Below are 27,651 nucleotides of genomic sequence, written 5' to 3'. Positions count from 1 at the left end.
CAAGTGGAGGTTGGAAGAGTGTTCGGAGCTTTTCTCACCTTAGTTGATTTTAGCTTTTGGGCTTTTGATGATGTATTTTTTATGATAGAAGTAATAGTACTATAATAAGTAATAATAGAATAATAATAATCAACTCAACACAACACAATTTTGAAATTTTATCAAATTATCTTATCCACCCCATTAATCTGCACATCTTTGCAATATAGAGGGAAAACAGAAGTTGTAAGCAGGGGCGGATCTAGGATTATAAATTTGGGGGGTCCTAACTAAATAATCTAAAACACTATAGAACATAGTAAAGAAATCGAGCAATATTTTCGATACATGTATTGACAATGAGAAACTGAGTTTTAAGAATGACAAATCTAAAAACTTATATCGTTCACGATATCTATTAAAAAATTATTTCATTATTGCATATTGGAACTCGATGTTTTTTTTTTTAAACTTTATGACTTTATACCATCAAACACAAAAGAGAAAAAAAGAAAAAGGAAAAAAGAAGAAGAAAGAGGACAAAAGAATAAAGGAAAAAGAAAAAAAAAAGCTAAACAAAAGTCTTCATCAGAGGAGTCGAACCCCGCTCCACAGGAGCATTCATGCATTCGCTCTTAACACTTCCCCGCTAACCACTGGACCAAATTCGTATCCGTGTTTTAATATGCGCAGAAAATTCTTTTAACTTGTACTTTATGCTTGACGAAACGAGGACAATATAACTTCTTTTTTATATTTTGGGGGGGCCTGGGCCACCCAGGACCCTTCATAGGTCCGCCCATGGTTGTAAGAAGTGCATGTGAAGAGGAGCCATAATAGAAAAATCTATGTAATGAGAGAAATATCAGACATGAGATAACCAATTGCCAGATATAGCAATGTTGCAACAATTTGCAACTTTATGAAAAACTGATTTGGAACAGTGAAAGTACAAGGCAATTCAGTCATGAGAAGCTTGTGAAGGAAGATAGAAAACTATTGCATCATTAAATTTCAGTTGTTATTCTAGATCTAGAGACTATAGATATAAATCACCAAGTTCATCTCTTGCTTCTTCTTCCTTCATTTCTGCTCAAGTTCTTCTTGTACTGCACTTTCCAGATTTTGGGTTCTTAGCATGCCGGAAAAGAGGAAACATAGAAATAAATACGCCTGTGTTTCTTATTAAGAGGAAATCTATCCCCTCAGTATCTCCATAGCATTCGACATCGTACATGACCAAGAATGATCCAGATCCTAAACCTAAACTTGTTTGAATCTCTACAAAATTTAATGACCAGAAAGTTCTACATAAATCTTGCAATCTTACCCGTTATCCCCTTTCAAAAGGGAATCCGGCCATTGAAATGATATTAAAAAGCCAAAAAGCTTTTTCCCGACTGCTTACGGTGGGATCTATATTGTGTATAGCCTTTTTGGTCATATATTAACTTATGCAAGTGTACTATCAATCTACATGAATTTGAAGTACCGTGTTGCACTAATTGTTCTAGAAAGCAAGCCAGCGCTTTTTGGAGGCAACTCCGAACCAGGAGGCTTTTCTGTGATGTGTGTTATGCGAGTCCCATTGGAAACCGTAGGGCTGGAAATGTTCTCTACTGCTCCAGAAGCCCCTTGAAACTCCTGAAATGATTGGCGAATGTTGGGAGCGGTTGTGACTTGTGACAAATGATGAGAAACGTGGGAAAGTGAAGATGAGGAACTTACATTCTGGCCTGAGGCGGACTTAGCATTCCTTGATTGTTGTCCATTAACCTGAATTTTGGAATAATGTATCAGCAGAAAACAACAATACTGAATAGACATGTAGGGATGATCTTCCTAGCAAAAACATATACAACTCGTCTGATTTTCCTTTAAGTTCCTAGTTAGATCAAAGGTCTCTAAAAAGAAGTAAATGCTGAAAGTTTGTCCCGTAGGCCATGTTTGATGTGGAGTGGAGAGATATAACACCTTTTTCACCGTCCCCTGAAAATCCATCGCAAGAATGCATAAAAAGATTTCCACTTAATAAGGTAATTTCATTTTTTCCTACTCACTGGAGCAAACCCAACACAACTAGACCTTGATTATGGGCAGGGTTGCCCTATGAGTACGATGGTGGGTTAGTTTAAAAGAGGCTACTATTGAAAAGACCTTTATAGACATGACCTTTATAGGACACAGACACACAGTCAATACGGGTCCCCAATTTATAAGGCCAATAATTTTGTACTAGTAAGAAAGAGAGGCTAAAAAAATCAGGTATGGTTTAGCTTTTACGTGTGTTCATTCCTCTCTCTCCCCTGACCTTACTCATTGACCCGACCATCATGTACACACTATTGACTAACAACCCACATGAGCCGGCCAAATTTGGTCCATTAACAAGGAGACCGGCTATTGACGTGCACCAGGCCAGTCTGGCATGCACAATAACACCAGGTCAAGAACACAACCGTATGTTAACTAACATCCATCAGCCTGAATGGGCTAGAACTGAAGCAGTAGAGAAAAAACACTGGTTAAAGTGCTTTGTACTTTACTATGTACCATGAGAACTAATGCAGTTTAGGGAAGAAAGACATCCTAGCTGGAGCAGTAACACAATGTTTCTGTCAATAGCCTTCTCCCTGACAAGATCCTACATCACAATTTTGGTTATTTTTGGATGTGTTGCTGATCTCACTGGATCAAAAGAAGCCTAGTGGACCTAATGTCAATGGCATTTGTAGAGAAATCTAGAACATATCACAATTAGATTGCAAAAAAAGGTATAAGCCAACACGTGACAATAGTATATACAATCTTCACACTTGATAGGATCCATTAGCAATTGGCATTTTCGCTGAGGTTGACCTAACTCTACCAAACAGCCATTACATTAACATGCAAGAACATGATAAAGCACCAGAAACAAAATTAATGAGCATGGGAAAGGCTAGAACTGGAAGAAGTGTAGGCATCAGATATGCAGAGAAGATGAAAGCACACCTCATTAGATCCATTTGAAGTTGAAGGAGAGGAAGGCTCCAACGCTACAGGCAGAGACACAGTCTGCACGATCCAAGCGGTTAACAAGATACAGTGAGTAACACCGGAGCTCACATAGACAGAAGCTCAGAACATAACTAACATACAGCAGCAAACACCTTCTATCATGCTAGATATTGCCCTTTATGGTCTGAATTTCTGGTTAGAAGAGCATGGGGAATGAAATGATGGTTTGCCCCCTTCAAAAACATTGAAATTTTCATGATAAACCCCCACAACTTAAGCTACAGATCATATACACTAGTATCTATAAAATCAACTGTAAGAGCTCCATAATTAATCAACACTTCCTTCAATCTCCCAACTTAGAAACACATACTTATGCTGTAATTCAAGAAAAAAGGGGTGTAATTTTATAAGAATAGCTTAATTGAAGCTTCGACTCATTTACAGAACTGCCTTGTCCACCAAACTAACTGCCTGAGTAGCACATGCTAGTCTGGGACTAGGGTGATATGCTTTCTATTTCTACCAGCCCCTGTAAAACAGCCAATACCCTTTTTCAACGGTTTTCATCCACAATGACAGATAACTCTAAATGGTGCAACTTTACACCCTCATCACTATCTTAATGTCCTGTCTTCTAGTCAACTACTAGTCTACTACGGATCCATCTCAATATTCTGAATAACAATAGCATCATGATATTAAATTGACAATAACTTTTGTCTCATTGCATGACATGTCTGCAAGGCTGCCACATTCGATGTAACTCTGGAAACAAAGAGGGAGACGGAGGGGGGTTGTTTTCAGTGTTTTGGTGGGTGAAAGGGATAATAGTACTTCCTATGTTTCTAAATACTTGAGCCATATTCCTTTTCGGGATGTTTCCCAATGCTCGCAACGTATCTCTCTTTGGAAACTATTTACACAAAGAAAGCCTTATATTATAATTTAAGCTCATGGGCCTTGTCCCTCTCCCTCCTCCTTGATTCATGCCATATACAAATGTTGCAACTACTAAGAAACGAAGTAAGTATGCAAGTGTTTGGATGGTAAAAAAGAGAACATATAAGCAAAAATAAGAGAGGCAAACCATTCACATCATGATCCTCCTTCACCGAAAAGTTCATGTAGGACGTTTAAGATGTGATGGAAGAAATACAAAATCGCTCTATTAAACGAGATAAATTAGATAAAAAGGTGATCCCGGACAAAAGTACTCCATCATATACAACATCCAAACACCCCTCAACAGTTTCATTAACAGCACTGCGACTGAAAATGGACACCCAACTATATGCCTTGCCCATCTTCTAGTGAAACCATTCATCCTTACATAGTTTCTTACCCACCCCCCCCCCCCCCAAAAAAAATCTCCAGGAGTATCATTAACAGCATAGCGACTCAACATGGATACCCAACCATATACCTGCCTTGCCCAACTGCCAGTGACACCATTCATCGTTAGGCTCTGCGGACAAGCACACCAATTGTGGAACTTTTCTTTTTTTTTTAAAAAAAAAAAAAGCAATTCAATCTACAGCAAAGCATCTACAGAAAATATACCCTCGAAGGTGCTGCAATTTGTCGATGTCCAATTGCGGGTGTGGAAGAATTTGAAGGAGAATCCTACAATTTCAAAGTTGGTGGCATCACTTAGATACTAAATCAAAAATCAAGTAAAATTCTAGGAGCTCTATCTTTTTTTTCTCTTAAATATCACACTGTACCATGCTCAAGATGAGGGAAAGACTGACAACAATGAACACATGGACCAAATTTTGGAGAGAAGAAACATAAATTACAATAAGAAAACATAAATATTGACAAAGAAATAATAGCAGTGAAGGACATTCGAATAAAAACCCCAAAACAGCATATAAGTACAATTATGAGAAAAATGAACATATGCTTTTTCAGATATGATGATAATTTGATACACACTGGAAGGAGACAACCAGAAACATGCCTGAACAAGATCTACAAATCTATTCTCCGCGTCCAGTGTACAAAGTAACAAATTCGCAACTCCTTCGTTTGTCTCATCCTGAAATTGGTTTGACCATAATTGTAAAATAAGGTGGAATGGTTAATTTGTAATATATTTTATTTGCAGACGTTCAACAATGTAAAGGTTCAAACCTGTTTCCCTTGAATTCTGCCCATTCTCGTCTCCTGTATTTATAAAAGGATAAGTCAGATATTGTATTTAGGGCTCCCAACCAAGGAAGAAAGTTGTTCACCCAACAATAAAAAACACCAAGTAAACATCAGTCACCAGAGTTCGGATTGTATGATTGACAGTCTGGAGATCCACCGTAAACTTGGAAACCTCTTGACGTACCCCGGTTACCTGAAAACTTAAAAAGGTCAATGAGAATAGAATCTATTACAAATTCAAAATGAAAGGAAGATTTCCTTCAACATATTCAGAAGTAGCTGCATAGCAACGTGAATTATCTTTTACCAACACTATCTGCTGTAAATAGAATATGAATACACATATTCGCAGCAGTACCTTTCAAACTAGATCTCAACAACACTGATAGTCCTATATTAAATCAAGCACATGAAGATAATGGCAAGAATCATGAAGCCTTTATAAACAAGGTGTAGTCGTCTGCTGCAACCCTCCTTCCTTCTGAAGGAGTGCTATGTTGTCTTTTATATAAAAATAAGTACTCTGTGATTTTAGAACTTCTAATACAACCAGCTTAACTATTTCTGAACACCACATTCGAGAAAAAAGGCATCATTATCATTGCATGACAGATTTTAAACTGTACCTCGTCTTTAGTAGTACTACTGCGTGCAACAACCTCATCGTATTTAGTACTTGAATCGTCAAGTTTGGAAGATATTTCGTTTCTAGCAGCCTGCAGCAATAGAGGATGGAAGTAACATTAGAAAACATACAACACTCAGGTCTCTGAATGAGACATACACAACTTGAAGTTAACATAAGATCATAAAATTCTGCAACAGGAAAACTAGGCTAAAAGGATATCTAAAACCCAATATGACATGAGCTTACAAGTTCAACTATTCAAGAGGAAAGATGGAAACGAGAAAACTAACAGGAAATAAACATTCCTGCACAACTTGGAAAGACGCCTCTAATAAAAAATTATGAAATCCAACTTATATTCCAAATTCTTAAAAGATAACCTCTCTGAGAAAACTGCAGATGGAAAACAGAATACATATAGATAAATATAGCACCATAATTAAGAAAAGAAACATTGGAAAATTTTGATCCAGGGAACACTTGTGAGTTGTGACTACACTCAGTATCAACAGAAGTTTAACAAGGGACAAACACAAGACGATGTTCCTATCTGGAAAAGAAAAGAGAGAAGTGAAGGAATTGTGAAACTTACCCTGAGTGAAAGAAAAACATCATCAAGCTGCTTTGCAACAGAATTGCAGGCATCTGACAAGCCACGTTTGGTGGCAAACATGAAGCTAGGAATTTTCCAACCCTATCAATGTTCAAATAAGAAATTAACGCTGAGTGAGGAACTTCGTCATGCTGCCTGTAAGATCAGTCAGAAAGCTGGAGCGATATATGAGGTGACACATACACAACAAAGAGGATAAAGAGGGGCAATTATAGCATGTCACAAAATCATAATAGTCCGTCAAAATCATATTAGTCCCTGAAACAAATTATAGCTTCATCCAATTCAAGCACCATATAATTTTTGTAGTAAACAACCAAACACATACAGAAGAGAGGAATGATATGTTTGATTGAGATGAGAATGAGAAAGAGAAAGAAAAAGAGCCTAAGGTAATGAATTGTGAATCATTTCATTCTACAGACAGAAGATTTTCTTTTAAGGAGCACAAAATATGCAATCAACAATAACACTCATTAAAGCAAGATGTACCAGAATATTATTTCTTATCACAAAACAAATGACAGTGTTAGCGTAACAAATCTAGGTTGCTCACAGATGTGATTATGATCACTTGTGTAACCTATTCCTGAGGTACACCTGACTGCTTGTTCACCAAGAAAATAAAACCTCTTCACCAAGAAAGCTGCTCTAGAAAAATGACCCCTATATCGTAAATACATGTTGATTTACCAAGAATAAGATAGAATATTGAGTTGCTTCTGCCCAGCAACTAATTCTGCATTCGCAACATTTTTAATTAATTTATACTCACACTTCAATAGCTTAACAATTTTCTGAACATGCACATGGCAATTATTAAGATCACTTCTGTAAACAAAACAATAATGCTACACATAAGAAATAAAGAAAGACAAAATTGTGGTTTCAATTGCTTAAGTAATGTGGCCCTGTTGCAATTTGATTCTATTAAGGAGGGAACTAAATGGTTACAAGAAAGGCACCTCAATGAATTCAGCATTTTGATAAATCACAAAATATTTTACCTTCCACCACACATATCCATAGCCAACAGCTACAATCACAATAACAATACCATATCGGCGGCCACCTACAAAATGGAGAAATAAACAAAGCCATCAGCAAGAGAGAGAAATGACATAACATGTTAAAATACAACCACCTTATGCTAAATAGCACTAATAATATATTATAGAGAGTGAGAGGAGAAACCGTAACTGCCTGGGTTTAAGGGAAATACAAATCAATGATCCGAAATTCTGAACATGAAAATATTCTAAAAGAGTGTTTGTTTTCATTAATCCAATCAAAAAGAGATGACATTACATACTCATAACATTTGCTCTTCACAATAAGTAATAAAACATAACTTTAGTAAGAAAGAAATAAAAGGAATCACACACAAGAATTATCAGACCCCAAGATATTCAATTGGTAATAACTTTGTTCACAAACTCACAAAAAAATTGCCACCTTCACACCATAACGCACTTATGTATGGCTAAATCCTTAAAAGAAAAAAGAAAACAAAAATACAATCAAAAACAGAAATGCTTTCTGTTTACACGACACCCCATTTTTGAGGTAAATGAAGGTGTCGTAGTAACACTTTATACATATCAAAACATCAAGATATCCTTACAAGATATGACATGCAGACTACTTGTTTCATTAAAGTTAGAAATCTGATCTCTTGCTAGGAAGAATTCCACTTCATACACATTATTGGGTCCCAATTTCCCATCAGGGTAAAATTTGCTAGGTCTACATCTCCAATATGAATTTCTCTTGTTTTGTAGCACGCATAATATTTTCAAACCTTTGTGGTTACCAGAAGCAAAAAAATCTGCTTAAAAGGATTTTTTTTTTAATTGCCTAGTTTGAATCTTGGAAGATACTTTTTGCTACGAAAGAAGGAACTTAACATTTCAAACAACCCCCACCCCCCCCCCCCAAAAAAAAAAAAATCTGTTTTTCTCAATTATCTTTCATTTCTCATTCCTCTTTCATCTCTTGACTCTTCAATCTTCAGTGCTTCTCTCTCCCTTCGATTTGTTCCCTATATTTTCTCGCCTCTACCTACCTCCCACTATAGCTCACCGTTTCAAGTATATCTTTTATTAGACCATTATATGAGCCCCAAAATGCTATTAAAAAAAAGCTTTTTTTGCCAGCCACCCAAAACACTAAAATCTTTAACAACTATTTCTTAGGATATCTATTTTGTGAAGTAATTACATATTGATTAAAAATAATTTTTAAGTAAGTCTCAACCACATACAATCTAAAAGAGGAATAGGATTTACAATTACTACAAAATACCAAAAGTCTGTCAGAAAACAACCAAAGGATAAGCCAAAGAACCTCTTTTCTATGGTGGGGGTGGAGGGTTGCAAGAACCACAGTTATAAATTGCAAAAATACATATCATCACCAGCTTTCCTCCCTTAACACTGTCTACTTATCTAGCTAAAATTCCCTATGTCTTAGGTTTGAAGAAACTATCTGACTTTCATAGGCAGCTGCTTTATGTTAACAATCAATCAACCATTAGTTCCTCTACATAATGGCCAACACAGTTTCTTCAATGAATTTTTTTTTTGAGTCACCAAGTTCAAACCAGACAAAACAGTATAGTGCAATGCTGCCAGACAAAAACACGAGATAATCAAAGATTGCAGCACCCTGTTGACCCATCCTTAAACTACTTCCTCAATCAGTGTCTTTCCCCCTTTCTAATGACTTAAAATATCACCCACAGCAAGCAACTAAATTTTAATTTATATCAGCAGTTTTGCTGGAATTTAGGAAGTTCAGAAGTTTTGCTTCGTCCACGGAGTCAATTACAAATATAATGTTCCTTTTTCATTTCTTTTCTATAATTCTATCTCAATTTCTCTACCCCACCTCCTTCAGTGCTAGGTTTTCTACTTGCTAGCATCGTACATTGAGCAAAACAGCCAATAAAAAAAGAAACACAAGAAAAGCTACCTGTTACATTGGAAGTCACAATTGTCACGGGTCTGCTTGATGCAAGGAGCTGCAGCTCTTGCCTTAAACTATTTACCTGAAACCAGAAAGTTGGACCATAATTAACATTAAACCACACCTAATATTTCAGCTGCAACCAGAAGGCCATCAAATATATCACATGAGAAAAACAACAGGTGAGGATAAAGAATGGTTAGGTGAGGGAGAGAGGGAGAAGAAAATAAGATGTTATCTATTGGAAACAAAAGGAGGAACGGGAAATAGGCAGTAGCACAACTTATTCACAAGAACAGCAAGGAAGCGCAATAAAAAAATAACACCTTTACCTCCCACCATGGTCCCATCAAAGGAACCATAATGCAGACATTATTAAAATATACCTTCTGATTAGTGATTACTGCAGACAAAAAATCAGAAAATATGGTACAGCTATTGGTTGACCCACCATGTTTCTTTGGATTTATTTCACTATGACCATTCACTGGTATAATCTTTTGTAAATTTCCCCACCCCAAGGCAGCACAACAATCTGGAAAGTCAGACAAACAACTAAATGGAAAAAAAATGAGCAGAAGAGGGATAAAGAGAGATGAGTCCAAGGCCAACATATACCCCAAGACTTTCTTCAACTAGCAGTTGAGACCTTAAAAATTTATACCTCAATCAAAGATGGTAGATTATTTAAACACACACCCAAGGCTTTTTTCTTCCTGTCAGGAGGATTTTTGCAAAAGAGCAGATAGGAGATACTAAGAAATGCTTCAAACAGTAAGTAGCAGTGGAAGTAGTGTGTTATGAACAATTCATTGAATAGATTCCAGTTTTTCCTATAATCATCAAAGTAAGACACACAACTACAGTGATGAATGTTAACCAGCAGAGAGAGCAGAGAAAGCAACTAAAAGGGAAAATGGTTTCTAGATTTTGAATAACTGAATTTGCATGATTACTCACTCCAGGAATACTTCATCAGTTCATCCTTATCATATACTAGATCTTAAAAAATATGTAAAGAACAAATTTCGTTCAAAGCAATTACCTGAGCTATCAACGCATCATTTCTTGGCTTGCTTGTTGAGGAAGCTGAATCACTTTGCTTTATTGGCTTCATAGCAACCTATGATACAACAGAGCACATCAGACATACATGTTTCAAGATCTCGTGATAGAGCTATGTGATGGCAGGGTGGACCATTGCGACCAGCTAATTGCAACAAATATGAAGGAAAAAACAATACAAACACAGGCAACTCCCTTGAACAATAAGCCAAAATGGTAATGCAAAGCAGGAATAAAAGAATGAGATCAAACATGAGAGAAGACAATATACAAAAGAGAGAAGGAAAAAAAGACAGCTTAATTAAAGACAGACACCTTTATGGCCCCTGAGATGACATCAGAGACACTGGGCATGCGCCCTTCTTTAGCTAAAATTGAACCTAAAATTCCTGCAAAGCAAAAGGTATTATTGTTAATCATGAACACTGCAAATTCAAACACATCATTTTTTCACGATCGAACATTTCAAAAAGACAGAAGCAACGGAACACAGACAAATGTCATGTAACATTTTAAGGGCCTTCCTGCACCTGTCTTGAATCTAAAGATTTGATTAGAAAACCACTAGTCATAAAGGCCACAAGGTCCGTAACATTCTAAAGAAGCGATATGATAGAAAAACTACGAAAACTGCAACAGTCATAAGCATGAGGCATGACATATGAACGCTGGCGGCATGCTTAACACATGCAAGTCGGACGGGAAGTGGTGTTTTTAGTGGAGGACGTGTGAGTTGTGATTCTTCATAATACATGCATGTAGAGAAAGTTGGTATAATACTAAGCCAGATGAAGAAAGAGTCCTTTGTATGAGACCTGAGGGAGAACCAGAGAAGTGTGCAACTTGTTTCACTACACAGTACACACAGTCACACACACACCTCACTCCCACGCCCACCCTCACACCCACTCCCCCCCCCCCCCGGCACCCCGCACGCACGCGCACACACACAAAAGAAAGATGTTAAATAGAACATGTATAAAAGGCCGGAAAATGAGAAAAAAAAAAAAATCATGCCCTCAAACTATCATGGAGCAATTAGTCTACAAACTAATATCGCTCATACTCTAAAGCTTGGCTCCATGCCTCCATCCATACAAAAGCTTCCAGAAATATAACAGTAGAAGAGGACAAGAATGTAGTATCTTGTAGAATGGTGCATAGATAAATGCCGATAGTATAATGTGAAAGGATATATCAATTTTAAGATACAAACTAGCTAACGTGATTTGATTAGGCTAACAAAAGTTGTGTATGACACATTGGTTATGAGAGCATCCATCATCTTAACATATAAAATGCCTCAAAGCCTGAATACTGACTACTGAGAACGATAAGTAAGATCAACTTAACCAAACAAATAATCCTACAAGTAAAAGAAAAAAGAATACTCCCACCACTTATAATCCTTTTAGAGAGCTTCATGAACTTACTACTTACTAAAAGCATGTTGGTTCAATATTTTTGGGCTCTAAGAAACGAAATCAAATACCTACAACCTTTCTTATTGTTTGGTTCAACCCCTCCTTAATCCATTACATTACCATTACTTGGTGGTAATGGATTCCCTTAGTTTGTTACATTACCTTCCCCCTCGGGCCTGGAGTAGCAAAATCCATTTGTTGGTGGTAATCGGTTCCTTTTTCTTTCCATTCTAAACTTGAGCGAAACACCTAGCAAGTTTTGTTACCAATCCACTCCTCTAATTGATTCCATTCCCTTCCCATTCCATGAATTGAACCAATATATGCTTTCAAAACCAACCTCTCTTATCTAGTAACGCTAACGACTAACCTACTCGCCTCGAGAGAGACTCCTACCGCCAACTATATACACTCCATCCAACAACATTTTGGTTCTCAATACTTCAGTAGTCAACAAACAAACAAACAAACTAGTAACTCATCCATCATCATTATAATTTTGCTGTCCAAATTAGAGTCCAAAACTTATGTACAACTTCCAACGCTCATAGATACTCCGGTAAGATCTAACCCTTCAAATATAACAAAACCTCAATTCTCTTTTCCCAATATTGAAATAATCGACATTCAATACAACCATCAACTTCAAAAAAAAACCCTCAAAAGATACAATAGAGTAGAAACAACTAATCAATATAATCACGACTCCTCTCAACCTCCCCTTCTAAAAATAATCTAGGGCAATCACAAAAAATGTCCAATGCCCAATTTACTATCCCATTAAACAATTCAACCTCTACTCATATCACTACTTCTCATCAAATCGAGACAACAACAAAAACCCTCTTCAAAATAGCAACTAAATTAACTAAATTCAAGAAAAAAAAACACATAATTTAGACAAATTCATAAATTTCAAATTAACACAGAAGAGACAGAAAGGCAGTCACAAAAATGTCCAATGCCCAATTTAGTATTCCATATAAACAATCCAACCTTACCCATATCACTAATTCTCATCAAATTGAAACAACAACAAAAACCCTCTTCAAAATATCAACTAAATTAACTATATATAAGGAAAAAAAAACACATAATTTAGACAAAATCATAACTTTCAAATTAACACAGAAGAGAGAGAAAATAAAACCTGCACCAACAAGGAGAGTAAGCTTTCCCAAGGGGAGAGCCATTGCTGCTGAAAACCCACCAAAACCACTAAAAAAAATTAATTACTCCCAACACTAAATAAAGAGCTGTTTTTTTTCTCTTCTTAAAAAAAACCCAGATCAAATTAATAAATTGTAGCTGGTAAAAAGAGTCAAAGTTGAATTCTTTTTTTCATAATTTCAATATTCTCTCTTTATAAATTGAGGGAATTTAGCGAAAAACTACAATGACTTGAAGAAGGAGGTTGATTTTCTCTCTCCTCTTTTTCTGAAATTGAGCGAGCTTTATTTTGTCGCAGTGTTTAGGTTGAGCGGGGGTATTTTTCAATTGCTGGTGTGTGTGACGAGAGAACGATGGAGTTTTAGAGGAGAGAGAATATAATAACAAATCTTGGGTTACAACTTAGAAATAAAAATTCGAATTTCGTGGGAATATCTCCGCCTTAGACTTAGGTGCGTTATTTTAGCGCATTTTGGGCCCAAAGTTTTGTGTTTGTTTGGAATTTGGAACTGAACTCTTATGTTGGAGTATGACATTATTGGAGTAGTAATATTTAGGGCTTTAGTTTGATGACACTAAGTTTGGTTATTCTCATGTAGCCCAATGTCCAATGATAGTAGATTTTGGTTAAGGGTATGTGCTATAATTCTATTCATGGCCAATATGTTTATTTGGTAAAATTAAGAAAAATAATTGGTTCGAAGTACTTTTTAAGCCGATCGTGGGCCAAGATATATCGAATGGTGATTTAGGAGGGTTTCGAGGAATACAAATAACCTTTGGTTTTTTTTTAAGATTTGGCGAGTCTTTTGATGTTTTTTGGGAACGTTTATTAAAAATATTCTTGGATTAGACTCTAACGAATTATTTGAAAAATGAAAAGAAATAGTTTTTGGGAAGTACTTTGTTGTCGTTTTGGTAAATAATAAAACTTTGTCCAAGTTGGTTAGATTAATAACAACTCGTCGTCATTTTAATAAAAATAAATGCGATGAATTAAATGAATTAAATTTTCCTGAAGGTTGTAATATATGAAGCATCTCATTCACGTAACTCACTTTTTATATTTAATTGATGTAAATTAAGGGTTTTAATAATCAAAAAATTGATTGAGTATGCGTTAGCAAAGTCTTTTACTAAGATGAATGGTTTGATGAAAGAAAATAATGATGGGAGTACAAATGATGTTCTATAAAAACGTCAACACCATCTTGTGGTTTCAGAGGTGCAACTTGATATTCTTCCTAGAGCCAATGTTCAAAATAATTTTGGAACTGGCTTTAACTCTTTAAGCATGTCCAAATGTGTCTTCATCTAGTTCGAGATGAAGAAGTGTCTTAAAAGTGTTACCAATACAAGAAGGTTAAAGGCCGAGACAAAATTATTTGGATTATATAACTTTGATTTATAAGCTATGACATATTTTTAAGCTAATGAGTCGTGTGATTATCATTTAAGCAAAAGTTGTTTCTTGTGTGGTGAGAAACTAAAATAATAGAACTTCTGCATGTTTAGATATTTCCAAAACATGTTAGATGGTTGTTGAAAATGTCTTGTCATGTGTCAATTTGGTACGTATATTCTATATAATGATTTAAGCCACGGAGAAGGTTTGCTCACTCAATTTTTCTTTAGTTACCATGTACATGTTACTTTATACTAAACATACCAATTATAGAAGTTTATTAATCAAGTAGTACTTGGTCTAGTGGTAAGGAGAGCACCCTTCCAACCTCAATGTTGGGGGTTTAATCCGCACTAGAGACACTTTGAGGGTAAGGACTCCCCTTACCCTTCCCCTTTACTCTCAAAGTGTCTGACCCATTAAGACCCAACACACATATTTTGGCCCTAATCTTTTATGTTGAATTGAACTTTGCTGCTGCTGATGATAATAATGATGATAATTATAATTATAATTATAATTATTATTATTATTATTATTATTATTATTATTATTATTGAAGTTTGTTGGTTTATTAAGAGTAAGACCAAATCTATTATTAATTCGTGAGAGTAGTGGACAAAAAAAAGGAGGGTAGCTAATTAATAATAAAACCAGATTGATATTCATTATCAATTAATTTTAGCAAACTCTATTTGTTTGGCTATGTATTTTTCGTTTTACTTTTCTGGGCTGAAATGAAATGAACTAAAATGAAACGAGATGAATTGAACTATTAATTAATCTTTCTCATGTAGACCAAAAACTAACAATTAGACCACGTGCAATACACATATTTTTGCCCTAATCTTTTATGTTGAACTGAACAACAACAACAACAACAATTTACAAGTTTAACTTTGACCATCATTTGTGATTTATACTTGAATAAAAGTATAATCATGTGGGATCTTGCTAGATTCATCTGAATATGTATTTTATTAAAATGTACTTTTATAATTTTTACAAATACAAAATTAGAGATATTAGTCCTTAATTAAAGTTGTGCATTGACATGCGAGTGTAAGTATGAGAATTATTTGTGAACGGAAGGATTATTAAAAAAGCAAAAGTTTTTAGCCTTTTAGGCGGAATTTTTTCAATATATAGTGCTGCCACATGTCAATTATGGATTTTGCTTCAATATAATTAAGTAATACTGCCTCTATATATTTTTAAAATTCTTCCTACTTTGATAGTACGCGTTTGCCAATGCATTTTTTGACTGTAAATATCTTTCATTACATATTAGTAAAAAAATATAATGATTGAATATTAATAAAGTATTCATTGAGACGAATCAAACAAGACAACATCACATGACTATATTTTTTGTTATATATTGAGAAGAATTTAGAAGATTCTTTCTAATTGTGAATAGTATGAATATTCCAAGTAGGAAGAACATAAAAATACTGAGGGAGTAGTAGTGTGTACTGTATTCATGTTCACTTTATAATCAGAACAACTGGATGGAAGATTTTAACAGATACTCAGAGTTTTTAGGTTAACCTTGTTAGGAAACGATACCTAAAAAACAAAGCTTCTTCACTTACAAAAACCTAAACCAAATGACTCTCATATATGGCGAAAAATACAGGTGCAACGAGAAATATTTCGAAAAGGGATATAAGATGAAAAATAGGTAATGGACAAAATATTTACTTATGGCTGGATAATTGGCTATCTCATGAAAACCTTATAGAACTCACCAAACAATCATCAAAGCAACTTGATTTAAACGTCAAACTCTGCGAATTCATCCTACCTCATGTCAGTTGGGATTGGATAAAACTAAATACCCTGCTAGCGACCAATATTTTGGCAAAAATTAAAGGAATTCTGCTACCATCCACCGACACGCCTGATACCCCCATTTGAGGCCCAACTACTAATGGGGAATTCTCAAATCGGCCACATGGTTAGCTCATAACATCAACACCAAGGAACATAAAATTGTCTTTTAAATGGATTTGGAAACTCGACCTCCCAGCCAAACTAGTAATTTTTCTTTGGCAAAATATGTCATTCTAGTATTGGAGTTCGGAGTGTGCTCCACAATCACAACATTTTACCAATTAATACATGTGCCCTTTGCACCAATCAAGAAGAAACCATCGATCACCTTCCGGCTCATGTCCTAATCTCAACCAGTTATGGAATCTTCAGGAACGTCGCACATGGCTTGGTTATTCATTAATCAACAAATCATTGCTATTCTCTCTCCAAACCATTAAAAAGGACACAAACAAAATTACAAAGCTAGTATATCTTTTATGGACCATCTGGAAAGAAAGAAATGATATAATTTTTAACAATCAAACTCTCATCGATCAATCATTACAAAATTTTCCACAAAGCAAAATTTCTACATACACAATGGTGTGTCAGGACCACTATTGACCATAATGATTCCACATGATGTACTCCATTTTCCTCAACCTCCACTCCTCCAACTCCAACTACTCCACAGTTCATCCAAGTACAGTGGTCTCCTCCGGCCATCACCTATGTCGCACAAACTTAATTTCAACGACTCAGTTTGCAATGGCTCTGCTTCCGCTGGGGTTATCATCTGCGACTCACAAGGCAACCTCCTCAAAGTATACGCATACAACCTCGACACTTCTCAGGTTTTCATAGCTGAAGCAACAACACTTCAACAAGCTAAGGTATCCTCCTTGATATTCAAACGGAATAATAAATCTCTATATATAAGGAGACAATCTACTTGTTATCAATGCGATTCAAGGCAAATGGACATCACCGTGACAATTTGTCAACATTATAAAAGATATCCAGGAGCTTCTCACATCGTTCTTTCACTGGAGCATCCAACACATCTAAAGAGAGGCAAATAAAGCGACTGACTGGACTGTAAATGTTGGTCATTTAATTGATGCACCTTTTATTATTGAAGATTGTATAAATTCGGCTTTACACTCAATCATTGTAAATGATATATTAGGACCACCCTTTGCACGGAGGGTCTCCTAATATTCTTTTTCCTTTCCTTATAAAAAAATGTCGCCAAATTGGTTTTAGAAAAAGCAGCTTATTGCCACTTCATGAAAACAAGCGATATGTATCAATTAAAGCATTATTCTTTTTTGCCAAACATCGTAAACTATGACACATCTATTATGAAATCAGCATAACTAAAACGTCCAACTACGATAATTAAACACAGCTACAATGTGCAACCATTAAACTCTCCTTAGCTAAGTTTTATTTTAACATGCACGCATGCATGCTACAATTTATAAAATACAAAATAAAATTGTATAGGGCAGAATTTTAGTGTTTCCATTTAATTTGTCACATATATTAAGGTTCCTCATATATTTTGCTGATGACAGAAATAAAAAGAGACTAAATCTTTGTAAAAAAAAAAAGTATTCTTTCTCATGAAAAAATGTAAGGCATACTAACCTTGCTTGATTTACAAAATTACATGTATAACATTTTTGGCAGTAATAAGTTAATAACTAATAAGTACACACTTCTATAGTAGGGTTTTCCCCCCCTCGTATACAATTCCTTGAAGGTTTTTTTTATCAATAAAAAACTCTTAAAAAGAATTGTAAATTTGCATTTGTGTCAAAATATGTTCAAAATTATCTGTAGATCTCTCAATAGAATGAGAATGAATTCCTTCATATGTAGTGACAACAACTGCTTCATCATTTGAAAGGCGTTGAACCTGTTTCTTCACATTGCATCCTTGATATGTACATCTGTAGTAGCTCCTGCATACATATAATACACATGAGATATATATCCATCGATGTCTAATAATATGTTAAAAAGGACAAACAATTGATAAAATTATAGAAAATTGGTTGATCTAGGACAATAATTTTCCCCTTGATTATACTCAGTCAATATTAATTATAAGCCAAAACTCAAAATGTCTAATGAGTCAAAGCTAGAAACACCAAAGTTGTCAAATACTGAGGTATAAACGTGTTAGGTATATAGAAATATCATGTCTGTCACTTAAGGCGCATTCTATTCACCTCAAAAAAATAAATTCAGTTAAGTTCAGACAAGTTTCGATAGATTAGTTTTAACACCTTATAATTAAAATGAATTTAAACAAATTTCAATAAGTTCAATTAAGTTCAGATAAGTTCAATTCAGATAAGTTTAAGAGAGTTAAGGTGAAGAGAATGCTACTCTTAGAATCATATAAGGAGTACATAGATGTTGTTAAGTATGAGCCTTGAACAAGTCTAGATATATACCACTATAGATCCAATATATAAATTAATTTTTCTCTTACAATTTGTAAACTAATCATTGTGTAATACTCCATGATTATGGTGTTTACCAAGGATAATTATACTAAATTTAGAATTTAATAAGTATAAGAACCTCAGTCAAGATAATTTGACTGCATATATCATGTTTATTTTCCATGTTTCAATATAATTTTTTCGATAAACAAGCAAATAATCATATACAAAAAAGGCATACAAGTACCTATATTTGATAATTTACTCAATACTAGAATTAGTAATTGAGTATCCCATTTGAATTCTACATATCATCACCAACTTCACATATTGTTAGTTACTATTATTGGATTTTTTTGTAGAGTAATAATTGTTTAAACATTAGTGATAAACGTTGTGAATTATCAACCAATTACTTCATAGATCATTCTCATAAATAAATTTAATTTAATCAAAGAATGAAAGAAATTAAATTGATACAATTATATATAATTTTTGTTAAGTATGATAATTTATATACTCCTCAATACAAAAATGGCATAAAACAAATTTACAACAATAATATGCACACATGTAACACACCTTGGAAACTTGTTATTCTTGACAGCTTTTTGACCATATTTTCGCCATCTATAACCATCATCAAGAATATCAACTTGGCTCCTTGTTTGAAAAGCATACCTATGTTTTTTCACCTTCTTCTTCTCCATTGATCCCTTCTTAATCATCTTATTATTATTACTATTATGATGATCATTAACCATATTAATCCTCTTGTTTTGATCATCATTATTATTATTATCTTCATGATAATTATGAGTAATACCATGATGATCATCATGATAATTATTCATCAAATGAGATTGATGATGAACAACCATATTAGGAACTTGAATTTGGTGTTGATCACCCATCATCAACGGCTGAGATTGGTTTCCATCATGATGATCATGATAATGATCTACTACATGATGATGATGATGAAGATCATGATGATGATCAAAGCTATTATTGGAAGTGCTTGAAACTTGGCTTAATGAGAAAGGGAAATTACTATTAGTAGGTGAAGAAGTTGATGAGTTAGTAGAAGAAGAGAATATGGAGTAGTTTTCCATTAAGAGAGAAAAAAAATAGAGATAAAGAGAGAAACTAAAGAGAGAGTGAGAAATTTGATGATGAAGATTGAAGAAGATAAAAGGGATTAGTACACATGGTTGTGAACTTATAGTAATAGTAGTGTGGTCAGGGTTAGAAAAATGGCGGCTTGATTGATGGCGGCCGATATTCTTAATTGTGCGCATGTGTATTGGACAGATAATAGTAATTGGTGGAAAGATCTAATCCTAGTTTATCGATCTCTAGGATTAGCGTGAAAGGTCGACTTTTATGCTTCCTCCGTTTCTCGCCATCTTCCGTGTAACATGTTACTCCCTCTGTTTCAAAATATAAGACGTTCATGCTTTACGAAAAATTGTTTTGACTATAAATATCTCTCAAATACGATAAATAAAATTATAAAAATTATACCGTTGGATTCTTCTTGGAAAATACTATAATAATATTATTTTTTAAAATTTTCTATCAACATAAATTAAGAGTAATTAACGGTCAAAGTTCGATCTCGAACATCGTGCGTGCCTTATGTTGTGAAACGGAGGGAGTACATGCTTAAATTTAATGATGACGAAAAATTAGAAGTAAATTTTATTTTCTATTGTTAATTATAATGATCGAAATAAAGTATAAGGTTTGTTCTCACAAGAAATTTTTTGTTTAAAGTTTGTTTTTGCATAAAAAAAAATATATAAGGTGATTTCTCACAAATTTCATATTTTATAAGGTGGTTTTCGACAAAAAATCTAAAATTTAAACACATCATCATATATATATAATGCATATATAAATAACATAAACAATCTTGTATGAGATGGTAGACTGTTATCATGTAATCAGATTAAAAAGTTCATTTCACATGAGTGCTTTGTTATGGTAGTTTCTAAAATTAGCTTTTAAAAAATTCTGGTAAGGTAAGATCCCTTACAAGTTTGGGGAGGGGGGAGGCGACCCCACTTTGCAAAGGGCAAGAATCGAACCCTATCATCAAGGTTGAAGGAGGGCTTCTAATCAATTAGTTCGACCTTGATTCTTAACTTATTTGCAAAATTAGCTATGATAAGGATAATTTTCGATATATTGTATTATACGTACACCAACACAATTTACAACAACCTAGAGTCATTATGATAGAAGGTTTAAACATCAATGGAGAGGTGGAGGCGTCCAATACCTGGAATCAAATTTCGTCTACATTAATTGTCCTTTGTGACAATCTTTACAACAACAAAAATAATAGGAGGCGTAGAGCTCTAAAGAGGTAGCTTTACATTACTACTCCATATGGATGCATTAGCACTCAGTGATTTGCTTTAATTTTCTAATTTGAATAAGAGGTTAATGGAGTTATTACTATTGCACACATTAATATTTTTTGAGGGGTTGCACGCAATGAATTAGTTGAAAATGAGATAGGAAGAGTATGATAAAGTTGAAATTTGGGGAAGTTTAATGATTAGGGTATGGATTATAATGAATTAATTAAAACTGTTCCTTTTCTCATTACTCGAGTTTGAATATTTCAGCAAAATTCATATGATGATGAAACATTAATCTAGCTTTGATCATGAGATTTCAACTATCTTTTGCAAATTATTCTCAAAATCAGCAAATTACAACAATTTTACTTTTTAGATTTAAAATTTTGTATATACTATTCGAGATTAAAAAAAATAGTGGAAAATTACTTATATTTTGTACTTAGAATTAATTAAACTCTTTGATTAAGTTAAACGGAGTAATGTTTAATTTGGTCAGTACACATAGATCCCTATAAAAGTATAATCACAGACCAGTCAAACATATGTATAATTATATAGTGAATTCAGACTGATAAATGGAAACGTACATTTTATTATGTAAATGATGAAAGTGATCAATTGAATTTCAAAGGGGGGAAATGGGAATAAACACATGTTCTTGGACTTTTCCTTGCTCACAATAGTATTATCGCTGTTGAAAGCTCTTCAAAGCTTCGATTTGAGTGCATTAATTTTCAACGCACCACTTCCGTACTTTATGAGGGGAGCTTCCTCCTAGCTCGTGTTGTCTTTTTTTAATTCCTCCTTGTGAAAAACTCTTGGTGATAATGGGGCGGAGCCTTTAAAAGACTCCACTAACATCAGAGCACCTTAATAATTTTATCGGTTTTTTCACCATATATTTTTGATATTTTTTTTTTTACTATGTGTCCTTTATAAGTTTCAAAATTCATCATATGTCCTCCACTTTTTTAAAAAAATCCACAACATATCCTTAATGACAAACGAACGTTAGCTTCGTTAGTCATTTGTCCCTAATTAAACTCTTTAAGTCTTTAACCATAATTCTCATTTAAACCCAACCCTATCTAACCCTAACCCTAAGTCCCTAAACTCCCAACCACTACCCCTCCCCCACCCACCCCTGCAGCCCTATTCACCACCCCGCAACCCCCTCCCCCGCAACACCCCCGGCTTGAGACCAACAGTGTTTTCAGCAACTATGGTCTTTGAATTTGATACTCCTAAGATCATTTGGACTCACAAAATAAGGGATGAAAATCTTATTCGACAAGTATCATGGTCACGTTTTTGTTTGTTGGAGTTCCTATAAAAAAAGTCTCTTGGAGTTGCTCAAAGATGGATTTATGTGAGGGGGGGTTGCAGGGCTGGCGGGGGGAGGGGGGGTTGCGGGGAAGGGGGATGGTGTTGTGGGGGTGGTGGGTAAGGCTGCATGGGTGGGGTGGAGGAGTGGTGGTGGTTGGGCATTAGGGATAAGGTATTAGAATGAGGATTTGGGTCAGTGTATTAGATTAGATATTCGAGTTAGGGTTAGGGAGGGTTAGGTTTAGATGAGAATTAGGGTTAGAGGGTTTATTTGGGGGTTAATGGCTTGTGGAGTTAATGTTCGTAATGGAGTTCATCAAGGGCATGTTGTGAATTTTTTGAAAAGTGGAGAGTATATGGTGAATTTTGAAACTTGCAAGGGTATATGATGCAAAAAAAAAAATATTAGGGATATATGGTGAAAAAACTGTAATTTTACGCACTGGATAGTAAGTTAGTATTAACCTAATTCTACATTTGATATCAACTTACAATTTTGGTAGTGAAGTTACTCTATTTGGTATCATATTTTTGGTACGAAAATATTGTAAGTCAGCAACTTGGTACCACTTTAGTCTATTTGGTATGATCATATCACAACTTGATACCAATTTAACTGTATTTGGTATCATATTATAACTTAATATCAACTTAACAAGTTAGTATCAAAGTCTAAACTCTATTTGGTATTAACTTAACAATTTAGTATCCAATTAAGTCTAACTTGCATAATGTATCTTGAGCCCAGATGGGGACTCTGTCAAACATTATGTACTAGCTTAACTATTTATACAGGATCTCCTTTTTCATCAAGAAAAAGTCTAGCTTGGTACCAAGATAACTCTATTGGTAATGGCTTGACTCTATTTGATACCAATTAAATACGTACCTATCGTGTGAAATTACCAACATGTCTTTGGTGGGGTCCCCAAAAGACCCCACTACGTTGTCACCTGGACAAACTCCTCTTATATGGAGTGGATCTGTTTGAAATGTTGCTTGCTTTGGCGAGATCTAACCCCACTGGCAACGACCAGGAAGAATTTCCAAAGACGTATATTCTCAACAGTATCGTACACACATACTTGAGTATAACATCTATTTACAATGGTACAACCATTTTCTGTAGGATATACAATATAGAAGTATAAGTTACAAACTTATAACTATTGTATTACTACAATATGAATTTCCTTTATAATATGGTAAAATATAGAGTATTTCAGGAATTCATAAAGAATAACATTAAAAACTACTTTGAAATTTTTTAATTAGCTAGTGATGATTGATTTTATTGTACCATATTTACAATGGGAAATTCGAATTCTATCTTATCTTATCATAAGCAAAACAAGCATGTCAAATAAGGATTCAAAACTCCTTAATCCTTACATGTACATAGTGGCTATTGGCATGCACCAAGCTTAAATGTTAAGAGGAAAAGGAGGATTAGGAATCCCTTTGAACCAATTATTTCTTTTTGTAATTAAGTATGATAATTTCAATCAATATTCAATAGTCTGTAGACTGTAGCGCACATGTTCGATAGTAGTACGTACTAAGATTTTTTTAGAAAAGCTATTCGCCAAAAAGTGTTTGAAAAGCTTTGTGACAATGTTAGTGCACTATTTGAAGGACTTTTCATCAATAATTTGTATAAAGACAACAATTTCCTGCTCCTGAATCCTGATCTATTCAATGGCACGCATGTAAAGCAAAATCACGAGGTTGGAAGATTGAAATTAAACTAAACCAGATTCGGAGTACTCTATATTTGCAATTGCATCATGTTTATATTTATATATTCGTTTTGAAATAAGTGAAATATTTGTTGTTTTAATGTAAGAGCTTTTCTAAGAGAAGTGTTTCACTTATTTCAACACGAAAAAAGTATAATATGTAAAAGTATTACTCTTCTATTTATTTATTATAAGTATATTGTATAAGATTATAGGAAGAAGGTTTGTTATCAGTTGAATGAATATATTCAGCTGTAAACATGAGTATATATAATACAAGTATAGTAACTGCATCAAAAGAATCTAGGCTAGAAAATAGGAAGATATCTACTGTTGCTAACAATATGATAACAATATTGACTGAGTAAAAGTAGGTAACAAGATTAAGATAAAATCTAATCTTTTACAACTCAATCTTTTACGCTTACATCCCCCCGCAAAATGGAGGGTCTTTGAACAACTCCAATTTTGGACAGCAGCACATGAAGGCGAGACAAGGCCAGTGGTTTGGTGAGACAATCAGCTAGTTGGTCATCACCCGCAATGTGAGTTACGCGAAGCTTACCAAGTTGCACATGCTCACGAACAAAATGAAAATCAAGGGCGAGATGTTTCATACGTGAGTGAAAAACCGGATTCTTGGAGTAATGAGTAGCACTTAAGTTGTCACAGTAAATGGTGGGAGTAGAAGCAAGAGTAACATGAAGTTCATGGAGGAGAGATTGCAGCCATATAAGTTCAGCAGTAGTAGATGCAACAGCTCGAAATTCGGCTTCGGTGGAGGAGCGGGCAACTCCTTGTTGCTTCTTCGAGCTCCATGCGAGAGCATTGCGACCCAAGTAAATGATATGGCCAGATGTAGAAAGGAAGGTGTCATGGTCACCAGCCCAATCCGCATCCGTGAAGGCGTGAAGATGAAGTGAGGAGTCACGATGGATGATTAAACCATGGTGAAGAGTGCCATTGAGATAGCGAAGCAGTCGGCGTAGAGCTGCCCAATGAAGATCTGTGGGCTTGTGCATGAATTGGGAGAGCTTGCCCACGGCATACGCAATGTCAATTCTCGTTAGAGCTAAGTATTGGAGGCTGCCAACAAGAGTGCGGTATTCAGTTGGATTGACCAGGGGAGTACCAATATCACGAGACAAGGAGGGATGCACAATCATGGGAGATGAAGAAGGCTTGGCATTAGACATATTCGCACGGCCCAAAATGTCAGTAATGTACTTCTTTTGAGAGAGAAAGAGACCATGAGCATGGGGGAGGACTTCAACACCAAGAAAATAGGACAAGGGGCCCAAATCCTTTAAGGAGAAGCGAGAGGCTAACGTACCAATAAACTGTTGAAGATAGTTCGGAGACGGTCCAGTAACAATAATGTCATCAACGTAGATTAGAACATAAACCATAAGACCATGATGGTTGTAGATAAACAGGGAGGAATCCGCAATTGAGTTGGTGAAGCCAAAGGAGAGAAGGAACGTGCGTAGCTCATTGTACCAAGCCCGAGGGGCTTGTTTGAGGCCGTAGAGGGCTTTACGAAGCTTGCAGACATGGGATGGGTTGTCCTTGTCAATAAACCCTTGAGGTTGTTGCATATAGACATCCTCAGTAAGAGAACCTTGAAGGAAGGCATTGTTGATATCAAGTTGGCGAATAGACCATCCCTTAGTAACAGCTAGAGTGAGCATGAGACGAACCGTAGTTGGTTTGATAACGGGGCTGAATGTCTCAGAGAAATCAACACCGGGACGTTGATGAAAGCCCTTAGCCACGAGTCGTGCCTTGTAACGTTCAATACTTCCAGTAGATGTATATTTAATGCGGAAAACCCACTTGTTTCCAACCAAATTTTGAGAAGGATGTGACGGTACAAGATCCCATGTGTGATTGTGTTGGAGAGCCGAGAATTCAGCACTCATGGCCGCTCGCCATTCCGGACATTTTAGAGCTTGAGTAATGGATGTCGGTTCACTAGGGGAGGAAGAGATGGTGGCGGAGAAGGCATACTTGGGATTCGGTTTTGTGATGTGGTTTTTGAGACGAGTGGTCATAGTGTGAGAGGGAGGAAGGATGGCGGGTGAGGTGTTTGTGGGGGAGGACGGAGAGGGTGAGGGGGTGGCCGAGCCGTTTGTGGTGGGAGAGGTGTTGGTGGGAGAGGAAGGGCTCATGAGGGAGGCGTCGGGTGAGGGAGGTGAAGGGGAGGCATTATTTTGTGAAGGGGAGGCATTATTTTGTGGAGGGGAGGCATTATTTTGGGAGAGAGGGGTTGCATGGATTATGGGAATATGCAAGGGAACCCACGTAGCTGTGGTTGTAGAAGATGGCTCATCTGTATCATCATACCTGCACAAGTTAGCAAAGGGAAACACACTTTCCACAAATTTCACATGTCTTGATGTATACATTTTAGTGGTAGAGGGAGCAAAGCAATAATAGGCACTTTGTGTAGGTGAGTAACCTAAAAAGACACAAGCTATGGATTTGGGATTAAGTTTATGGGTTGTGTATGGTTTGAGCCAAGGGTAACATAAACAACCAAAACTACGAAGTTTGTGATAATTGGGAGGAGTGCCAAATAATTTCTGAAAGGGAGAAAGATTTTGTAGCGTAGGAGTAGGGAGACGGTTTATGAGATAGACAGCAGTGGTAAAGGAATGAGACCAAAAAGAAGTGGGGAGATTTGCATGAGAGAGAAGAGATAAGCCAGTTTCAACAATATGACGATGACGTCGTTCAGCATATCCATTATGTTGGGGAGTATGAGGGGGAGAGGTGAGATGAGAGATGCCATTTTGTGCAAGGTAGGGGGTTAATTTAACAAATTCACCACCATTGTCGGAAAAGAATTGTTTGATTCTTTTATTAAAGAAGTTTTCGACGATGTTTTTGAATCGAATGAAAGTATCATAAACATCAGACTTGTGTTTGAGAGGATAAAGCCATGTATATTTACTAAAGTGATCAACAAATATAACATAGTATTTGTAAGAGTCAGTAGAAAGAATAGGAGAAGACCATACATCAGAGAAGATAAGATCTAGAATAGCATTAGATTGTAGAGTAGAATCATAAAAAGGCAATTTATGACTTTTATTAATGTGGCAGGCATTACAATTTGATATTTCAAAGTTTGGAATAGACAAATCATAATGCAAATTAAGAGTCCTAAGTACAGTAGAAGATGGGTGGCCTAATTTGTGGTGCCATTCACTAGAAGGCAATTTAGAGGAATGAAAAACGTGCGGAGAAATAGAGGGATGCCATTCATATACTCCATTCCTAATTTGGCCTTGAAGAAGGACTTGACTCGTTGAAAGGTCCTTCACACAAAAGGAAGATGGTAAGAACTCAATACTCATATGATTGTCTTTACAAAACTGAGAAATAGAGAGAATATTGCGAGATATATTGGGAACATGCAAGACATTATTAAAGTGAAATTTATGAGAAGAGGTGTGAAGAGTAAAGGAACCTGTATTGTGAATTGGAAGAGAGGAGCCATCTCCAATTGTGAGTTCTTCAG

At 35.4% G+C, this 27,651-nt stretch overlaps 2 protein-coding genes across 5 annotated transcripts; both read right to left on the bottom strand.

Annotated features, from left to right (window-relative positions):
• Positions 1 to 1,137: 1,137 nt before the first annotated feature.
• Positions 1,138 to 13,413, bottom strand: LOC104897533 (uncharacterized). 4 transcript variants are annotated; one of them, XM_019250441.3, is made up of 15 exons: positions 12,984 to 13,413; positions 10,725 to 10,798; positions 10,390 to 10,467; positions 9,351 to 9,426; positions 7,385 to 7,449; positions 6,357 to 6,458; positions 5,763 to 5,852; positions 5,255 to 5,329; positions 5,119 to 5,151; positions 4,946 to 5,023; positions 4,543 to 4,605; positions 4,406 to 4,447; positions 2,974 to 3,036; positions 1,708 to 1,755; positions 1,138 to 1,623 (listed from the first exon to the last, which is right to left on the bottom strand). In XM_019250441.3, exons 1-15 carry the CDS (start codon positions 13,024 to 13,026, stop codon positions 1,453 to 1,455), a joined length of 1,101 nt encoding a protein of 366 aa, XP_019105986.1. In that variant the 5' UTR covers positions 13,027 to 13,413; the 3' UTR covers positions 1,138 to 1,452. The 4 variants fall into 4 exon arrangements, with proteins under 4 accessions (XP_019105986.1, XP_010682720.1, XP_048502044.1 ...); XM_010684418.3 differs by lacking the exon at positions 4,406 to 4,447 and having other exon boundaries at positions 12,984 to 13,412; XM_048646087.1 differs by lacking the exons at positions 2,974 to 3,036; positions 4,406 to 4,447.
• A 4,337-nt stretch (positions 13,414 to 17,750) lies between these two features.
• LOC104897532 (probable WRKY transcription factor 13) lies at positions 17,751 to 20,003 on the bottom strand. The gene is made up of 2 exons (XM_010684417.4): positions 19,268 to 20,003; positions 17,751 to 18,196 (listed from the first exon to the last, which is right to left on the bottom strand). The coding sequence occupies exons 1-2, from the start codon at positions 19,984 to 19,986 to the stop codon at positions 18,019 to 18,021; spliced, it is 897 nt and encodes a 298-aa protein (XP_010682719.2). The 5' UTR covers positions 19,987 to 20,003; the 3' UTR covers positions 17,751 to 18,018.
• Positions 20,004 to 27,651: the final 7,648 nt, after the last annotated feature.

The sequence above is a fragment of the Beta vulgaris genome, chromosome 6 (genome assembly GCF_026745355.1).
Source record: "Beta vulgaris subsp. vulgaris cultivar EL10 chromosome 6, EL10.2, whole genome shotgun sequence".
NCBI lineage: Eukaryota > Viridiplantae > Streptophyta > Magnoliopsida > Caryophyllales > Amaranthaceae > Beta > Beta vulgaris.
Note: the sequence above shows the minus strand (reverse complement) of the source record. Positions and strands in the feature narration are given on the sequence as shown.